Here is a 19,345-nt window from a genome sequence, read left to right as displayed (position 1 = left end):
GCGGAGGCGGAGGCGGATGAGTTTGTAGTGGGGGAACGTGGCCCGGCGGCGGCTGCAGTGCCACTAGAACGCGCACAGCTTCCGCAACGATAAGTATGACACCAGCGCCCAGCGGAAGGTAGGCCGCGCGCGCTGCCCTCCCGCCCTGCGGTGACGGCGGGCCGCCGCGGGCCCTTAGGCGCCCGCTGACGCTTGCCCGCGGTGGGGGTGGAGAGGGAGGCTCGGCTCGGTTCTGCTCTGCTCAGGAGAGTCGCTGCGGTGTTGAAGGAGCAGTCCCTAACGGGTCCGCCACAGTGCCTCTCTGAGCGGGCCCCGGTCTTAAGGCATAAAGCAAATATTCTGTACGATATTTGAAACGTATCTATGAAGTGGAAAGGTCTAAGCCAGAGAACTAAGCCAAACCGTAGGGCTCCAAGCAGTGCTGGTATTACTTATTGTGTGTCACTACATGATCTCTGTTTGGAACATGTTTTCCTGTCTGCCCTGCACATGCACACAAAAAATATCCTAGAGAGTCAGTCTGTTGAAAAAGTCTTAAGAAAAAATGGAACCCCGATGTCAGTTTTGTAACTCAAGTACTTTTTTAATAACCACAAAGGATTTTTTTTTCTTTTTTAATATTTAATATTATATAGAACTGGCTACACAGTACCATGTACTTAACAACAACAAAGTAGCCAAGGCTCACTGTGGGCATTAACTGTGACATGGGACTGCAGCTTTCTCCTTTCTGTTTCAAGCAAATGATTTCTTCCCCTCTGAACCTGCAGTTCTTGGAGATGGCTGAATGCAGGGTTTTGAAGAAGCTGCTTCCTAATACAGGGTAAAATAACATGGGGTAAAAGGGAAGAAGGGGGAATGATGTATTTTCATTTGGCACACATTCATGTACAAATTCAATTTTTTCACAGCTAGTGCTAAGGGATATAGAGGGGCCTGCCTGTAATGATAACTAGGCCTGATCCTGTTATTTAGAAAGTTTGAAAAGAAGTTAGACTAACAAAGATTAAGTGGTATTTAATGTTATAGTTTAGATACAGAATTGATAACACTGAGCTTTGCATCTCTTTCTTGTCTCTCCTTGATATACATGTAGACCTGAATGATCAGATGTACCATGGACATTCAGGCCATGATGAGGAGAAGGAAGAAATACTATCAGTTTGATCATAAGAACTGATGCAGGAGTGGACACGCTTCTCTCCTACTTCTCCATGGTTGAAAGAATGCTTAGAGCTACCGAAAGAGGATTGATCTGCAAATCATTACTTTAAAAAAAAAATCATTTAAGGTTTGTGACCTGTCTCTGACTACTGTTAAACACTGTACGTCTCAAAACTATCTTGAAAGGCTGCAGAACACTTATTAGTTTAAGATTTATGTTATGCTGCATTCATGCACTCCATTAGCAGTGTTGAATAAACTGCTCTAGCTTCAGGTTGTTCTGTGGGTGGCGTTCAGGTCGTTATTTGCAGTGCTATTGCTGCTTCTCTCAGTGGAGGAATATCTGCAGAAGAAATTGATCTAATAGTCTTTTGACTTTTCCCTGCTGGTAGTCATTATCCAGTGTTTTATTTATTTATTTATTTTAAAGGTTTTATGCTCTCTCTGACAGTGACCTTGCCATCCTTTTTCTAATCTTAAGGAGCATAGATGTGATTACCTGCAGGACATGCTGACAGATCCATCTGTCTTTCCTGTAATGATGCATCTTTACTACGGCATTATTCTGGGTTAGGCAAGTTGAGGTGAAACACCCTTGCAGCAAAGTACACTGCATCTGTACTATATTTGGGTAACTGCCTACAGCAGTGCTGGGAAAGCTTGCGTGCTAGGTTGAATTGAAGTAGGAAGAGCCAGACTGGGTAAGGCACCCTGTGTTGTGTTAGTTTTTGAATCTGTGAATTTGTTTATGGATGCTTGCTTGCTTTACATAGTATATCTCAGAACATCTGTTTGTGGCACTGAAATGAGGAATATACGCTGTGCTATATAAATATACATTTTATATAAAGTATATTATGTAAGTCAACAGGGAAACTGGAAATGAAGGTAGTTCTCGAGATGAAAGCAAGCAGCATTCAAAAAGAACTTTTAGAACTCCATTGTAATAAGATGGTAAACCACAAAGTGATTCATATTTACACCCAAATGACTAATCTGTTTTCCATTTCTTTCCTCTCATTAAATACACTCCAGATATATACCCCAGATAGTCTACATTTCCCTAAGTTTCAGAGGATTCTGTTTTGTTAGTGTAGGTGACCTGGCAGTGTGTATATAATGCACACATGGAATATTTTGTGACTGTGTACTCAAAGCTATGTATATATGTCTGTATTGTATATTGCCATTTCTGTGGAGAATATATAGAAATAACGTAAGTATTGGCTGAGTTTGTCCTTGAAGGAAGTACAGCAGTGGGAGAGAGGAAAGAAGAACTATTGAATATAACAGGGAAACAAGAGTAAAAACCATAAAGAAACTACTGTGATAAACAGAGATTCCAATCTGTTAAGGTAATACTTATACCAAGAAATCCATTTCAGACCATGAGTCTTATCACATCTTTGTGTATGAGAGCTAATTACCTGGGTAAAAAAGTTTTGATAGAAAAACAAAGTTGACAACCTTTGTTCAGATCTGTTTTTATTTTAACTTCCTTTTTTTTATAACTGTTAAAAGGAAAGCAACCTCTTGAATGAATGAAAGAAAAGAAAGAAGGAATATATGAAAGTTTACAAAATATATAAAATAAAAAGTGAATATTAGCAGGAAAAGTGAGTAGCAGGGAGATTTCTTTGCTTTAACGAATAACTTCATCGTTTTGAGTGGGAACTGAGAAAGCAGGAAAGTTTCTTTTCCTGCTTGTTAGGAGAGCTCATTCTCATATATACTTTTATGAATTCTAAAATTCTGAAAAATCAGTTGATTCAAACCTTTAATTATGGATGACTTTGCTTTTTTGAGCATGCTTTGCTTTTGAAAGCGATTTGATACTTTTTGTCAAAAGAAAATGTTGAATTTTGTTAAATGTTACTATTACTGAAACAAGTTGATTTGTAATTTCCTATGATTTTTACACAATCGTATGTTTTTTCTGAGCAAAATAAACTTAGAAGACATGCAAATTAAGGTTGAACTTGGCAAATGCTTCCTGCTTGCTCACTTTACATCAGTCCATCCTCCTCTATTGACTTTCTAAATCAACAACCAGCGAAGGATGGTAAGAGTCAGTCTCTCTCATATTCTATTGTGTTGAGCCAATAATTAACTACACCACTCCATACTTAAAGTGCCAACACCATATAAAAAATAAAGGAAATTGCTGAAGGGGAGGAAGAGAGTGTGCTGTACATGTGCCTGTTAGAAGGAGGAAATTAGAACTTAAAAGCTGTAGTCTTTCTTTCAATTGTTATCTTCTGAGCAGACATCATATGTGGTTTCTTCACATTTCTAAGTAGGACTTGTCCTACAGTTGATTGTGTTGAGATAAGTCCAGGAGTCTGTATGCCTGGAGGAGGATCTTAGTCATACATAAATGTGATTTTTTTTTTTTATAATAGATACAGTCTAATTTGGTGTCCTGATCTTTTGTTAGTAGTACCATAACATTTACAGCATCCTTTCTTTTAAGAATGATGAGCTTCTATAACAGATATGTTCGTGATTTAACAAGACATTTTATTAAATCTACTTGAGACTGCCTTCTAACAAAACATTTTCTTCCTGAAGAATAACTTAAATAACTGTAATTACTAGTGTTGTATACTCAATCATTCTATTTAATGCTTAGAAGAGTTTGCTTTTACTGCTGTGCAGTCTTTATTTCACCCAGTGATTCTGAGTCTAGATTTTTGAGGACAGTTTCTGTATTTATTACTTATCTTAAACCTTAATAAAGGCCTCTCTTCTTTTTATCTGCTACGTGTCCTGGTTATGAAGGAGGACTTAGCACAATGTGGCTATTGTGAGTTCTAATACAATACCGGATATCATTTCAAGATTAATGGGTAGGGGAGGTTAGGAACTGCTCTTCTTTTTGTTACTGATCTTAGGAATCATCGTAACTGAATTTTGAGTTTCGTTTTTCCGTCTTATCTTTATTCTCAGTCTAACTCTTCTACTCATTAAATTCCTCTTTGAATCTTTACAAGTGCTATGCACGAGAGTGGTACACGGGACTTTGGTGGAGAACCAAGCAGGAGTCTCCTTGCATACTTCCTGTGACAGTATTGCTCTAATGCTTAACAAGCTCTCCCATCTTTGTACATGGGATAAAACTGGCCCCTTAGCTCTCCAATCTTTCTAAATTTAGTCACCACTTCCACTATTACTCAAAAATACATCTGAGTACAAGCCAGCTTCATTCTTACAGCATTGTCCTCTACTTAAATTGCATTTTTCCGCAGTTCCCATAGGGAATCTTCACTTTCATTGCATTGTCTCTCTGAAGCTAGTGGCTTAGTCAAATCAAGCTGGTGGCTTAAAAGTGGTATCTAGCACTTCAAAATATGATAATGTCTCTTAGGGATTCAAGGTGATACGTAAAAGTTTGACTTCATAACATTGGATTCATTTCTCTTCATGATTTTAGTGTATAAGCTGATAGCTGTTAGTTTTTTGGTCAGTATTCTTACTCTTTAGATTTTCACTGAATATTTGAAGTGTCACTGGTCATACCAAGAAAATGGACAGTGTGGCTGAATAAACTAAAATGGACTGTGTCTAAATAATCTGAATACATTGACCGGCTTTGACTGAGATTGGCTGACTTTTTCTTTAAGCTAGTGGGACTGTTGTTGAAATTGAATTACATTAACTTTCTTTTACTTTCTTTTATAGCTTCTTGTGTGTTATTCATCTTAAAGCCTTTTTCTTATTGGTGAAACAATGTGCTAAAGAATATAGAGGGAGCACTGATCTCTGGGATGAGGACATCAGATGAGAACTTGGGGCTTTGTTGTTAAACATACACACACAGTAAAAGCAAAGGTGGAGAAGTCCCAAAAACACAGCCTTTATGCCACATAGTAGCCTCTTGGCCTTCCAGGAAAGTGAACGTTGGTATTGCCATGCACAGAGAAGACCTATATGATGAGTAATATGGAAAGGCCTCTTAGGAATTTGAGATGGCCTGCATTTTAATTGTTGGTGATGAAAATGTTCATCACTGTTTGTGTTCAGCAGCCATATGAGAAGCATGGGGGAGGGGGGAAGGCATTATAAAGGTCTCCTGATAAGGGTTATTCTTATTTCCTTGTTTCATAACTAATGTTTAGTACAGTTATTTTTAAGAAGAATTTTTAATCAGCTACCCGTTGTGACAAACTTTAAAATAGGAATTACTCTCACCTCTCGTTTGAAGGAAATTAATTCTTCTGTACTGCTTGTGCTGTATGCAGCCCTTCTGAGCGTGGCCTCTTGCATGCCAAGTATGTGGCACATTGAGCCTCTCTGTGTCATCACTTAGTAACAGGGCTTCCGTCTCCACTTGGGATGCCACCATGTGTTATTGGAAACTAGTTAGTTAGCAGCAAGGAGGCTAACTCCCTGTTTAAAGACATCACTTAGCAGCAACTAGCTGTGTTCAGCTCAAACTACTGCAGTCTTTTCAAGTTTATTGGGCTTCTCCTTAACAATACTAAAAATAGCTAATTACAGTAAAGTGCTTCTGGGAATACAAATTACAGTGTTTGTGTTTTGTTCCCCTCCTGCATTACTAATTAATGCAAATCAGTAGAGCAAGAGGGAGAACTGGGGAAGTTCAGGCTAATTTGCAGGTTATTAGATGTTTATTCAGGCTATGCTACTTGGAGTCTTACTTTGTGCTATTTAAGCACTGAAAAGAAGGCTTATCTTCAAATTGTGTGGATTTTGAAAGAATGAAGCACAGTCAGTGCTGACAGAAGTTTGAACTGCCAGCCTTTTAACAAATATATGTGAGAACTTACCAATGATTTTCTTCCCTCAGAAAGTTTCTAGGTTAGCTAGTTTGTGTTTTCTGAAAAATTTCATTCATAATACATTCCTGACATCAGAATCATGGCTACCCTCCCCCCCCCCCCCCCCCCCTTAAGCATTTTGCAAAACCTGTGGTTTGTTGTTGGGTTGTTTTTGTTTTTTTTTTTTTTATTTTAACACACAAACTCTGTCAGTCACTTGCAAGAAAAATAACTCTTTTAACTGAAACAGTCAAAAAGCACCACAGTTTCAGGTAAATGAAGCATGGGAAAATTCATACTGCATGGTTGAAGTTTAGTAAAGATAGAAACAATGAAACCAAGTCCTATGGTATGTTCTCACTCCTAAGCAGTATATCTTCTGCCACATGCTATTTTGGGAATAGAATAAAGACTATATTTTTAAAGATAGGCTTGTTCTTTTCTTTATTGTACTGAAGTAGCATTTTGTGGAGCAGTAAGATCTGGGTCATAAAAGGAGGCAATTACTTCAGAAGCTACTGTATACATATATAAACTTTTTGATGTATCTGTAAGAGAAGAATCTAAACTTTAAGCTTAATGCAGAATCTGTCCCAAAGAACTCCTAGGTGTTCTGAGCATTAGATGTTCTTTTATAGACTATGACAATCATGTAATTTTGGTACAATAGCTGTTTTTTAGACTATATTAAAATAGGTGCAATAGAATTTTTTGGGGAACAGTTACTGTTAAAAGTTACTGTTAAAATTGCCGTTGGCACTTTTGGAGAAAGAAGAAAAAAAAGTAGATCGAATTGGTACATGTTGCATGTTCTTTCATGCAACTGTATGGTTTCCTGTTCTCCAAATAACTTTTCTTGTGCAAATAGTGGCAGCCAGTTGACCTTTTATATTCTCAAGGAGACTAAACACAAAATGTTGCAGAAGATCCTACAGTAAATTTTGGCTTGTCTTGAGGATATACCATGGTTTAAATGACTGTTTTGTGGATTTTGTCTTAGACACTTGAGAGCAAAAATGTATTACTTTATAGTAAGGAAAGGTTATGATGATAAAGATGTTGAATGGTTTGACAGCAAATGATGCATCAATTCTATTTTATTGTGCTCTGAGAAAAAATCCTAAGGCAACCCACTTTATGTAGTGTAACAATAGCTTGAGCAATAACAAGTTAAATATTAAGTCTTTTAAGCTGTCTTCTTTGAATAAAAATGATGTATTTCACAACCCATTTCTACTTGAAGATATCTGCTTTTGTAAAATCTCTAGAGATGGAAATGACCTCATAATTATAATTAAAAAAACTTTTGTTATTTATTATTGATAGTTCAAGAAGACTACCTTGCTGCTCTTCCTGCTGAATAAATTTACTACTAGCAAATATATATGAAATACTTACTTTAATATCAATCAACATCTTTCCAAATACTGTATGAATCACAAAAACATTTTTCTTCACTTTTTCTTTTTTATTTTCAGAAAATAAATGCCAAGCTTCATGATGGAGTATGTCAGCATTGTAAAGGTATCTTGGAGCGGCGGGTAAAATTCAGCAAGTATAAACTACTATCAAAACCCCCAAAATGGTGAGTTAAGATACTATGTGTTAATCATTGACAATATAATTTCTGAACTTTTTAGAGAATATTCTGGTTTGGGAAACTCCAAAGTAGTAGTTGTAGTCTGAAATGATAATATAAATGCAACGTTAATTTTCTACTTCATTAATCTTTCCATCTTAAAGTTTTGAGAAGAAAACACAGTAGAAAAGCAATTGATTCCCTCTGCTTTCTGTTAAAATGCTTGAACATTCTTAATACTCGCTGTGGACCTGTAAGCATGTCAGCGCATCTTCTTTAACAAAAAGAGAAACCCGAACCAGATAAAACTAAATTTTTTAAGACTTTATGGCAAGACAATATTAGAGGAAACCACAAATCTGATTTGCACAGTTGAGAGAGACTATTTGGCAGAGAAACAAGGCAAGGAAAGACTTCTTAATTGTGTGCCCTATCAAAACTCATCACCAGCACTGTTCTCAGCATTACAAGAACCTCTATTCGTATAAAGTATTTGCAATACATGTGTTTCAGTATCTCCTAGCATGTTCTTTCTTTTCTTACATGAAACTGTAATCCTAAATATTAAATGTTTAGCATTTTTTGTATACAGAGCTGTATTAGGTGTTTTTGGATGAGTACATAACAATAAATACCTTGAAATAATTTATAGGCATGTGATAGGTTAATTTTCTTAAGTGGATATTTTTACCTTTCTTGTACGTGCTCAGCTATAGCAGTCCTTACCTCCGTGGCTGCAGGCACAGGCCTAGCAATGAAGCTAAACTCAAAGAGCTTGGCTGTGGTGTATGATACAGCTAGCTTTGTCACTCTCATTCTGTCTGCATATGTGTGTTGTTCTCAGTTATGTACTTCTGAAATACAAAATTATAGAAGAGTTATGAAGAGGTTCTAAATGTAACGTGCAGCTCCCTGAATGACTGCATTTTATTTTGCTTTTTGGTAGGTTAAAAGGGAAGGAATGTCCATTTGTACTATTTCCCATGCTTGTGAGAAGTTTTACTTTTTAATATGAAACACTATCTAATAAATATATATATTTTTAAATAAATTATTTCATCCTTTTGTGTAAAAAATTTTTACTCCTGATTAAGTAGGAGTCTCACTGGTTCCCAGAGTAAATATTTTGGGTTGTACACACAATTGGTAAAGTTTGAAATTTTTTTCTTCTTAACTCTTTCTCAAATGTGTATCCTGTACAGAAATAATGAGTTCTAATAAATAGTTTTGTTGTGGATTTGGTTCTTTTGCCTCATCTCCGCCTACCTCAAAGGAAAAAAAGGCAGGCAAAAAAGAAGTAAATCACGGAAGCATAAGAAATAGAAGAAGTGACTTTGTGGGGAAAACAACTGCCTTTGACAAAATATTTTGTTTTCTGTCATATTTGTGAACAGGTAAATTAGACTGCATGCCATTCTAGATCTACAGGCAGTGGTTTCTAGGCCTGTCTATAGCAGTATAGTGACTGAAGAGTGTGGTGGAACGCAACTATCCCCCCCCGGCCATCTCGGGCCCAAAGTGTGGTGGAGCACAACTACCCCCTGCCCTTATCTCAGGCCCCAGCTGACTGCAAATAACTGACAGCACCCAGGGCTGACCAGGAGGAACTAGGCGATACTGGTTGCAACTGGTGAGGCCAGAAAAAGGCGTGAGGTCAGCAAAAAAAGGGTATATTTTCCCCAGCGTGGCATGGGGTCGGCAAAGAGGGATATCTCCACACCAAATATTGTATGACCATGAGTCAAACTCCATGCCCATACATAGTGCTGCAGCCTAGAGCCTGTGGAGCTCTCCTGCATGGCCGTGGGCTGCGGGGTGGTGAATCTCCCCTAGAGTTGGGACGCCTCTCAAGGTTACTCTCTGGGAGTTAAGAGAACCTCTGACAAGAAACCGTTGGAGTGGTAAGAAACCGAGACTCAGGCAATAACGAATGTGCAGTAAGATTTGCTTGCTATGACTACACTGTATAGCCATCTTCAATAAATCTGTTTGCAATAAACCCAGAGAGAATAATACCATAATAATACATAACCACCCCACTCCCTACGACAATTTGGCATAGTCGGCAGGATGATGGCTAGTGACCTCATAGCAACCTACTTACAGAGGCACGGAGTGAAGGAATCCCCCAAGTTCTCACCCGAATGGGTTCACAATCATTGGTATGATTGGGAGGACATGGAAAGGCAGCTAGACTTAGCTAGGGGTACGAGTAGGGATGGCTGAAATAAAGGTGTAATTCCAAAAATGCCGGGGGCTTGTTTGGAGGCAGCTTACGCTTACAGGGAACAGCGAGATAAAGAATTAACTACCCTCCAAAATGAACTGCAGGCCCCAAAACAGCGATGTCTGCTACTGCAGATAGAAAACGATCGCACCAAAGAGCAATTGAAGGTTGAACAAGATAAAGGGAGGGCAGTAGAAGAGAAGTTTGAGGTGATGCTGGCAAGGTTGTTTAAAACTTTTGCCCCTGTCAAAATAGGCCGGGTGTTCACCAACCCAGAAACTTGGGATGGGGACATCTGATTTGATCCAAATAATGATCAACCCTCCCCCCCCCCTCCCCCTGCAGAGATTGGAGAAGGAGATCTGGAAGATGATCTGTTGATAAAAAGGATAGCCACCATAGTAAAACATGAAATCACTATGAGACCCCAAGGAGGCAACTGGCAGGAGGCTACTTGTACCACCCTGTGTGACCCCATGCAGCTGGTGAGTCTCCAGGAAAAATTCTGTCGGAAACCTGGGGAAACGGAGACATAGTGGGTAAGCAGAAGAAACAAACTGGGAGGAGATAGGATAATGTTTGACAGGATGGAGGCAGAAGGATTCTGGGGACCAGGAGTTTTTCTCTTGGAAGGCCCTCCTGACAACCCTGCTCTGCCAGGGGGTCACCTGCATTCTCTGACTTCTCGGGCTGCCTTTTGGGCAGGAGGAATCGATCCCCTTGAGCAGGGGGAGCCATTAGTGATCCCTGTCCACACCTTAATGGGATTGACTGAGGCACTAAATGAGGCCGCCTGTCTACAAGCGATCAGGGAACAGGGACGGCTAGGCCTCTCACCTATATTGTACCCAGTGGACCTAAAACCATTGATAAGAGGGTTGCCATATACCTTGAAGGCGTACTTAATTCAACAGCGGGGGGGAGATAGAGCACATCCAACAGCGTAATAGGTTAATCCAGGACCCTCAGCAGCAGCAACAACCCTGCCCCATACCCACATGGGCTGATCTCTTACACTGAATGGTCACCCATGGATGGGAAATGGGATGGGATGAGCCCATGCCACTATCCCGGAGGGCTCTGGCACTCGCCAGATGAGGAAAGTGGTCAGAACTGCAGTTGAGGAGGAAGGGAAAGAAGAAATCAGCTATGGCACACAGCGCTGTGTACCTAGAGCTGCTTTACACAGGCAGAGGACAGGGACAATTGCTAATCTAATAGACGCCTTTCGGCCTATGTCCCCTGCAGTGCAGGGAACAAGATTAGATAAAGGGGAAAGGAAACAGGAGGGCACTACTCCCAACGCACCTCCGTGCACCAATAACCCCTTCTCCCGTCTCTGGGAGGAGCTAAGGCTGTAGAAGCAAACAACTAGTGGGTCCCAGATGGGTATTGGGCCTCCCCGTCCGGAGAATAGAGGCCTTCCAGTGGGACCCCCATGGAAGGACCCCATATCTACCTTCCATTAGGGACTCATCAAATCCCAACCAAATTCCTTATTGACACAGGGGTTCAGGTGTCCACCCTCTCAAAGGTGGCAGCAAAGAGGGCAGGGGTTGCTGTGGGGAGGCACCAGGTCCGACTACTCGGATGCACTGGCGGAAGAGAAGTGTGCCCAGTAGCAAGAGCTTATCTGCACCTCCCCAACGGGAAGCGAGCAACCCTGTGCCAGCTGGCTGTCACCGAGAGCGGGGACAATGTCTTGGGGTTTGATGTATTGAATGGCAGACAATGGTTACTCCCGAATGGTAGTACCTGAGCATTTGGGAGACCCCAGCAGATAGGCTGGGAGGAGGACAGCAAGGCCACCTGAATCAGGCTACTGAGGATTGCCCCTCCTCTGCCAAATTCTAAAATCACTCACGTGTCCCCAAACCCTCTATCTGCTGCAGCCAGGAGAGGGGCCCACAACATAGTACAAGATTAAGATTGAAAGCAGGAAGTGCGGCTCTCCAACCAGCACTGCCCTTGAAAACAGGGAAGTCCCTGTGGACCACCTGGCAAATCGATTATGTGGGGCCCCTGCCTCATACAGCCATGGGGTGGAAATATATCCTAACTGGAGCAGAAGTCGTCTCTGGCTTACTAAAAGATGGATATATCCCAGTCATTAAGGGGTAACTCATCTGGACTCACCTCGCCAAGACACACTATTCTTATTTTCACAGGCTCAGTGCGTGAGGCCTGAAGCTACGAATCCTACTGGCAGGACTGAAACTGGTAGTACTGCTTATTATTTTCCCAGATTGTTAACCTCTACCTGAGGAAGTACTACCCTGAAAAAAAGTCAAATTCATCCTGAGGAAATCCTGTGTGAAATGAATTCTTTCCAAATGATAAGGATAGTGGGAGGAATGATAACCCTAGTACTTGTTACTGATGGTATGGGAGCACCCCCACAAAATGAGGGGTTTGAATCTAATGTAATCCTAAAACAAATACAACTCTTTGACCGCCATATTAATACCTCCTCAATCGCGGCTTGTTTAAACAACCTGGGATTGACTGAGAGAAACCCACTACCCATCCACCTCTACTTCCCAGATTTAGAGGAGGACTTAAATAATACTTGGGCTAAAGGAGGGTCATTTGTCTTCCATTTGGAAGCCAGTGACCCACTATGGCACAATTATAGCTGGAAGGTAAAACCTGCACTGACCAAGGTGTGTACCCAGATGGAACTGCACGGGGAAGGAAGACCACCGTCCCATGCACTACCCTCCCATGGGGGCTCCCTTGTGCTCTTGACCAATGGAGTCGAGAAGATCACTCATTGAAATGGGAGTGGTTGGAAGAACTTGCCCCATGGTGTGCGGTGTGCCCCAAAGTCAAAGGACATGAGTGTCTGATGTACTGTCAGGATGGAACTCGGAGGATACTAGGAGAAGGAAAACAAACTAAATTCTCCCTTTGCCCAAAATCATGTCAGTGGGGAGGAAGAGGATTGTTGTGGGGGCGTGCTTGGAGAGGACCCAAACACTCTCGCAACCCCCCCCTCCCAAAAATCCTGAATGGAAGTGCACACTCCCGTTGCCTTATAATGCCTCATTCCATCCGCTCATGACCTTTCCCCCCTTGTGGCGTGTGCTAATGCAAGGTTGTCTCTGTGCCAACAGCTCAGCACCGAGAAACTCTTCAGAGATTATTTTTATCTCACAGATGGGAAAAGGACCTTTGTAGCTGAATACAAAAAAGCAACTGTGCCAGCCCCAAGAGGAATGGTTTGAGCATGCTCAGACTGCACGCTATATACCCTGCTCCCTGCTATGCTTGTTGGGGTACGACGCTCATTAGCTATCCCATTGCTCTGTCCTAAGTCATATTATCCAGGCCTCCCTTCCTCTCAGAAGTGGGGATGAGTTAAAAGGTCAACTCTATGGCGAGACCTATCACACAGAGAAAGGGTTCGGAAGCGGTTGCTCTGGGGACTAGAGGGATATTTCAGCTGGGGAATTGCGTCAGCTAAAACCCAAGAGCAATTAGTGCAACCACCTGATCAAGTAGAAATACTGGCTAACGCCACAGTGAACAGCCTAACTCTCCTAAATGAGCATGGAGATGCAATCGCTCACATCACACTACAATTGAAAACTACTCTGAACCTCATGCTGTTGAAGGAGGGAGGAGTCTGTGCCTCTTGAACGTCTCCAGTGAAGACTGTTGCATTCACATTCCCAATGTCTCCCAGCCACTCTCCCTGCAAATTATGTGAATCCGCCAAGTAGCAGCTGACTCTGCAAGCATCTGGGATAGAATATATTCATCATGGCTAAATCAACTATTTGGACTGATGGGTTTCTGACTTTTGGGGTGGCTTGCAAGCCTACTCCAACCATTGTTCACTGTTTTGATAACCATTATTATTGTAATAGTAGTAATTAGCGGTAATTGGTAATAGCGAAACAAGTCCTCACACTCTCATACCAGCCTCTTCCCTCGGCCGAACCGGAGGAAGATGCTCCACCAGAGAGTAAACCTATAAGAGAGGAAATAACCACTGTATATATTTAGGACACAGAGGCAAGAGGTGACCACACCACCACTCTGTGAAAGCATTGGAGGTTTGACTATGGTCATGGGGCGGAAGTGTGGTGGAGCACAACTACCCCCCACCCTTATCTCAGGCCCCAGCTGACCGCAAATAACTGACAGCACCCAGGGCTGGCCAGGAGGAACTAGGCGATACTGGTTGCAACTGGTGAGGCCAGAAAAAGGCGTGAGGTCAGCAAAAAATGGTGTATTTTCCCCAGCGTGGCATGAGGTCAGCAAAGAGGGATATCTCCACACCAAATATTGTATGACCATGAGTCAAACTCCATGCCCATACATAGTGCTGCAGCCTAGAGCCTGTGGAGCTCTCCTGCATGGCCGTGGGCTGCGGGGTGGTGAATCTCCCCTAGAGTTGGGACGCCTCTCAAGGTTACTCTCTGGGAGTTAAGAGAACCTCTGACAAGAAACCGTTGGAGTGGTAAGAAACCGAGACTCAGGCAATAACGAATGTGCAGTAAGATTTGCTTGCTATGACTACACTGTATAGCCATCTTCAATAAATCTGTTTGCAATAAACCCAGAGAGAATAATACCATAATAATACATAACCACCCCGCCCCCCACGACAAAAGGAAGGACAAGACTGTGAAGAATTTCAATGGGTGAAGCTTCTAGATTATGTCCGTGTTGTATTTAAGAATGTAACTGTCGTGTGATGAGAGACCGAATTTTTCAAATTGGAGAGTGAAAATGAAGGACTTCCATGCACTTGACCTTTCTTTTTTCTTAACATTGTCAAAATCATGATTTTTAGTATAGCAACCATGAATTATCCCAAGATCTAGTTCACTTCTATTTCACATATTTGAACATTACAAATTAAAGTATTAAAAGAAAAAATCTGTCTACTTTGCATTGATAATGCCACTGTTTGGTAAGACACTCCTGGTCCTTGCAACTGAGTGTGTGTGAGGAAATACTAAATAGGTATTTTCAGTGAGCTCTCCCTGTAGTTTTTTACTGGGGAAGAGGGAAGACCAGAAACATTAGGCAAATCACAGTTTGCTTTTGTCAGATGTGTCCTACAGCAATCACAGAATTACAGAATGGTTGAGGTTGGAAGGAATCTCTGGAAATTGTCTAGTCCACCCCCCCTGCTCAAGCAGGGTCACCTAGAGCACATTGCCCAGGACCCTATCCAGACAGTTTTTGAATATCTCCAGGAAGGAGACTCCACAGCCTCTCCGGGCAATCTGTTTGCGTGCTCTGTTACCCTCACAGTAAAGTTTTTCCTTGTGTTCAAATAGACCTCCCCACATTTCAATTTGTGCCCCTTGCCTCTCGTCCTATTGCTGGGCACCACTGAAAAGAGTCTAGCCCCATCTTCTTTACACCCTCCCATCAGATATTTGAACGAATTGATAAGATCCCCCCACAGTCTGCTCTTCTCCAGGCTGAACTTGCAACCTCTCCTCATACGAGAGATGCTTCAGTCCCTTCCTCATCTTAGTAGCCCTCTGCTGGACTCGCTGCCGTAGCTCCATGTTTCTCTTGTACTGGGGAGCCCAGAACTGGACACAGGACTCCAGATGCAGCTTCGCTAGGGCTGAGTAGAGGGGCAGGATCACCTCCCTCGACTTGCTGGCAACGCTCTTCCTAATGCACCCCGGGATACCATTGGCCTTCTTGCTGGCTCACTGTTGTTGTTGTTGTCCACCAGGACTCCCAGAGTCTGGGAGTTTCTGCAGAGCTGCTCTCCAGCAGGTCAGCCCCCCAGTTCTTGTGAATTCACAGTTTTGTAAGGAGTTGGATATGTGCATCTTAATATAAAAACTCTGCAGAGCCTAGATGAAGATAGTAGGGAGAAGAAGATAGTGCTCAGGAATGGAACTTGAGAAAGCAAGTCAAAATTCTGTTTCAGAAAATACTAGTTCATGTGTTTCTCCTTATAAGGCATACAAAAACACTTGACATTTTTCTTCAGCCTATTTTAGCCAAGTCTGCAAATCTGCTGTTGAGAGCTGTACGCTCAATCCTTTCTGATGGACCTGGAGTGCCTGAAGAACCAAGGAAGGGTGTCTTTTAGGCCAGCCACATACGATGGGATATATTGTTTTGGGTTCTGCTCTCCAAAAATACAAAGCTTTAAAGATACGAGGTGAACATTAAGCCATAGCAATTTAGAAATGATTTAATATACAGGGTTTTATCATGTCTCGAAAAGCACAGCTGAAAATCTCTGGTTAATTAGGTTGGGTTTTTTTCAGAACAGAACACCATTCCGTGCAGACTTATGTTCCTAGAAAGCAAACTCCAGCACTGGCTTTGTTTATATTCTGAGAAGTTCAAGAGGAAGACATTATATTGTTTGGATTGAAAGCCTTTGTTTGTAAAGCGCATGTGCCTTTTTGTACTGTATTCTGATTTTCTTTTATTGTTAAGCCAGAGGAAAAAGTTATGCAGCTTCTAAAGCAAAACAGCCTGTTGAAATGAATGGAAAGATTAGTGTTTTGCCACTTGGAATGTAAAAATTCTTACTTTTTATGTTTCTTTTTTGTTTCTAGTTTTAAAAATTATTTCTGAAAAAGTTAAAGGAGAAGGAAAACAGGCAATGCTGTTTGTGTTTTAGCAAGCATCAAAAACAATTGTTTCATATGAAACTGGCTGTAACAGTGCCTCTTCAGAAGAATACAGTAGTTTGTCTATATTGTCTTTGAACATAGAATGTTTAATAAGTGCCTACAAATAGTGTTTTAATGCTGTTTTCTTTCTCTTCACAGTGTCAAATGCCTCCAGAAAGCTGTAAAAGATCCTTACCATATTATTTGCCAACCCTGCGCTTGTAAACTAGGAATCTGTGCTAAATGTGGAAAGGAAGAAGAAATTGTAATTCCGTAAGTAGCTCTTAGATCACACACCTTCAGTATTGTGCTTCTGTCTTCCTCTTTTAATAAAGCATGTTTGGAAACTGCCTAGGAGCTGTCGTACTTCATGCCCATATTCTGAATAATCGTGACAGGAGTCATTAAGAGTCATTAGCTTCAGTTTCCTCTGCTGAAGCCAGGGTGAAATGCCTATTGATGTTAGTGTGACTAGGCCAAATAATTCTTACTTGGATAAGACACTTTATGGTAATATCAAAGGGTAAATTGCATCTCCTCCTTCAGAACAAAGCACTTTAAAATGGATAGAGAACCATAAAATATGCATAAGCCAATTTACTATTTGCAATTAATCTGTCATTTTATGATTCAGTTACTAGTGAACAGAAGTAAACTAAACAAGGGCTGATGTTGAGCTCAGTAGCTACAATATATTTAGTAGGGTTTTGTTTTTATTACCCTTTTACTAGAGTTTTATCTTTATTGAGCATCCTGAATTCATTTACTAGTACCTGTCAGCTGGCCAGCAGTTGTTTAGCTGGTCAACCTATTCACAGGGTTTTTTTTCTTCAGAGACTTTTTTTTCTTACTGTCTTTTCTATTTAACATGAAAGTAACTTTAAGTTGTCACTCCTGTCCTAAGTAACGTATTCTACTTTTCATTCCTTTCTTATTTAAGAGAAAAATGAATTCCAAAAGTAGCCTGGTGATACCTTCATTTTGCTTTCTGTAGGATTGATAAAGGACAAGACAGAACTGAGAGTGAGGCTACTGAAAATGGCCAAGAGAGAAGTGGATTGGAGGATGAACTGGATTTTGAAGCAAACTTCAGTAGTACAGACAATGATGAAGATTCTGATGTGCTTGAAGAAAGATTTAAAAGCATGAATTTTGAAAGGACAGAAGTCTAAAAGTTCGAGTTTCTACTTAAGAGACTGAATAAAATAAAATGTAGTAAGCTGATGTTTGCCTTGAATTTCTGTTCTGAAAGCCTGGTTTGACATCTACGATCCTTGCATATAAAAGTTGGCACTTTGTCTATTGATGCTTGTTAGGTTCTTTGGGGGAAGGGCAGGAGGGGCATTAATAAATACACATTCCTGTATTAAAGCAGGAATTCTTGTGGAAAGATTCAGAACTTGAATCTTTAAGCACAGATGTTTTTTGCATATATGTGACAACTTCCTGTTTCTCTAGAATAAAGCCTCTTTGTGGAATTGTTCTAAATTCAGTATTATGTGACTGTTGTACAGCCACTTGGAAAGCTGTGTGGAAAATCTGTAGGATATATAAAGGGCCCTGTCATAAATGAATGCCATCACCAGTACAGTTCATGAGCAATTCATGCTTACTTACCATCTATAAATGTGGATTTAAAATTTGTGATTGTTATTACTACCAATGTCTTGAAAATGAAGAAAAATTAAAAAAACTTTTCTAGAATTTCTCATAATTGTTTTCACATGTTCTTTTCCTTTGAATGCAGATCTAATTTAGTTTTTCCTGATATGAAAGCACTTGCGTATCATGTAGAGATGCTCATATGGAACTGCATTTATTTTTGTTGCTATTTTAGATACAGACAGATGCATTATAGTGCAGGATGTGTAGTTACTTCTCCCTGATTTTCAAATATTTCTAAAGGTTATTTCAATGTAGATTAAGATCTAGAGAGAGCTCAACTAAATTTGCAGTAACTATCTCGCTGTAACTCAGAATGCTTTGATTTCTTTTATATAATCTACTACTTCGGTAAATAAAGCTGAAGAAGTACTTCCTAGTAATTAAATGATTTAACTAAAATATTTTATTTGGACTTATCCTGTGAACAGATGACAACATAACAGCCACACATCCTCGCTGGTGTTGTGCCTGGTCCGCAGCAACAGGCACAGCAAACACTAGATTTCCAGACTGGCTTCTTCAGATGAATTGTAAGAGACTTGGACTGTGTGATTTTGTATTTCTTTCAAATGAGGGAAATGCCGAAATTTTAGTTTCTTCTGGGTGGAGATAGAACTTCTGCCACCCCATGGCTGTTGTAGTTGACCTTAGCTATAAAAAACCCCCTCAGTTATCAAGATAAGGAACACTAAGACGTTCAACAGTCAGTAGGACAGAAACTACTCTAATTTAAAGGACAACTTATCTATCTATTTAGCATTTAATGAGACTAATAGCCAACAGCAACTGCAAAATCCTTATAATCAGCTGTGGAACAATGAGCTCATACAGGCTTTTCTTAACTGCCTAGGTGATTGTCACTACACATCAGGCCTTAAGAACAGGCTTTTTCTTTTATTATTTTTTATTTATTCAAGTTCATCTTTCATTTTTATATAATTTAATGCTACAATAAAACACCTCATTTGCCTTTTCTAAGTCATTTGTAAAATTGTACCTTAATAGCTAAAACATGCTTTTGTAATGATCTCTAAGAACTAATAATTGCTCTGTTTCTCTTCTTTTGTTGTTGTTGTTCCTTTTCCCTGCTACCCTTCAACTGTTCACAAATTTGATCAAACAGCATTACCCAAGAGATTATTGTAATTTTTCTGTCACAGGTATTTCTTTTGCGCAGGTGGATTTTGCCAAGAGTTTTGTGGTAACCCTTAGCAGCAAGCTATTGATAAGCATTCTGCTCTTTGTTGCTGTGATGCATCATGATTCTTGTGGCTCTTCCCTGAGACAAAGTCTAAAGTTTACTAATGTTTGGGGAGTT

The 19,345-nt window shown here is 40.5% G+C and overlaps 1 protein-coding gene across 1 annotated transcript; it reads left to right on the top strand.

Moving 5' to 3' along the window:
• The first annotated feature begins 16 nt into the window (after window positions 1-16).
• On the top strand, window positions 17-19,088 carry LOC112981877 (uncharacterized protein C9orf85 homolog). The gene is given in 4 exon segments (XM_064499879.1): window positions 17-118; window positions 7,424-7,530; window positions 16,522-16,635; window positions 17,357-19,088. Coding segments are annotated over 4 exon segments (501 nt in total). The 3' UTR covers window positions 17,535-19,088.
• Window positions 19,089-19,345: the final 257 nt, after the last annotated feature.

The sequence above is a fragment of the Dromaius novaehollandiae genome, chromosome W (genome assembly GCF_036370855.1).
Source record: "Dromaius novaehollandiae isolate bDroNov1 chromosome W, bDroNov1.hap1, whole genome shotgun sequence".
In the NCBI taxonomy this organism is placed as follows: Eukaryota; Metazoa; Chordata; class Aves; order Casuariiformes; family Dromaiidae; genus Dromaius; species Dromaius novaehollandiae.
Note: the sequence above shows the minus strand (reverse complement) of the source record. Positions and strands in the feature narration are given on the sequence as shown.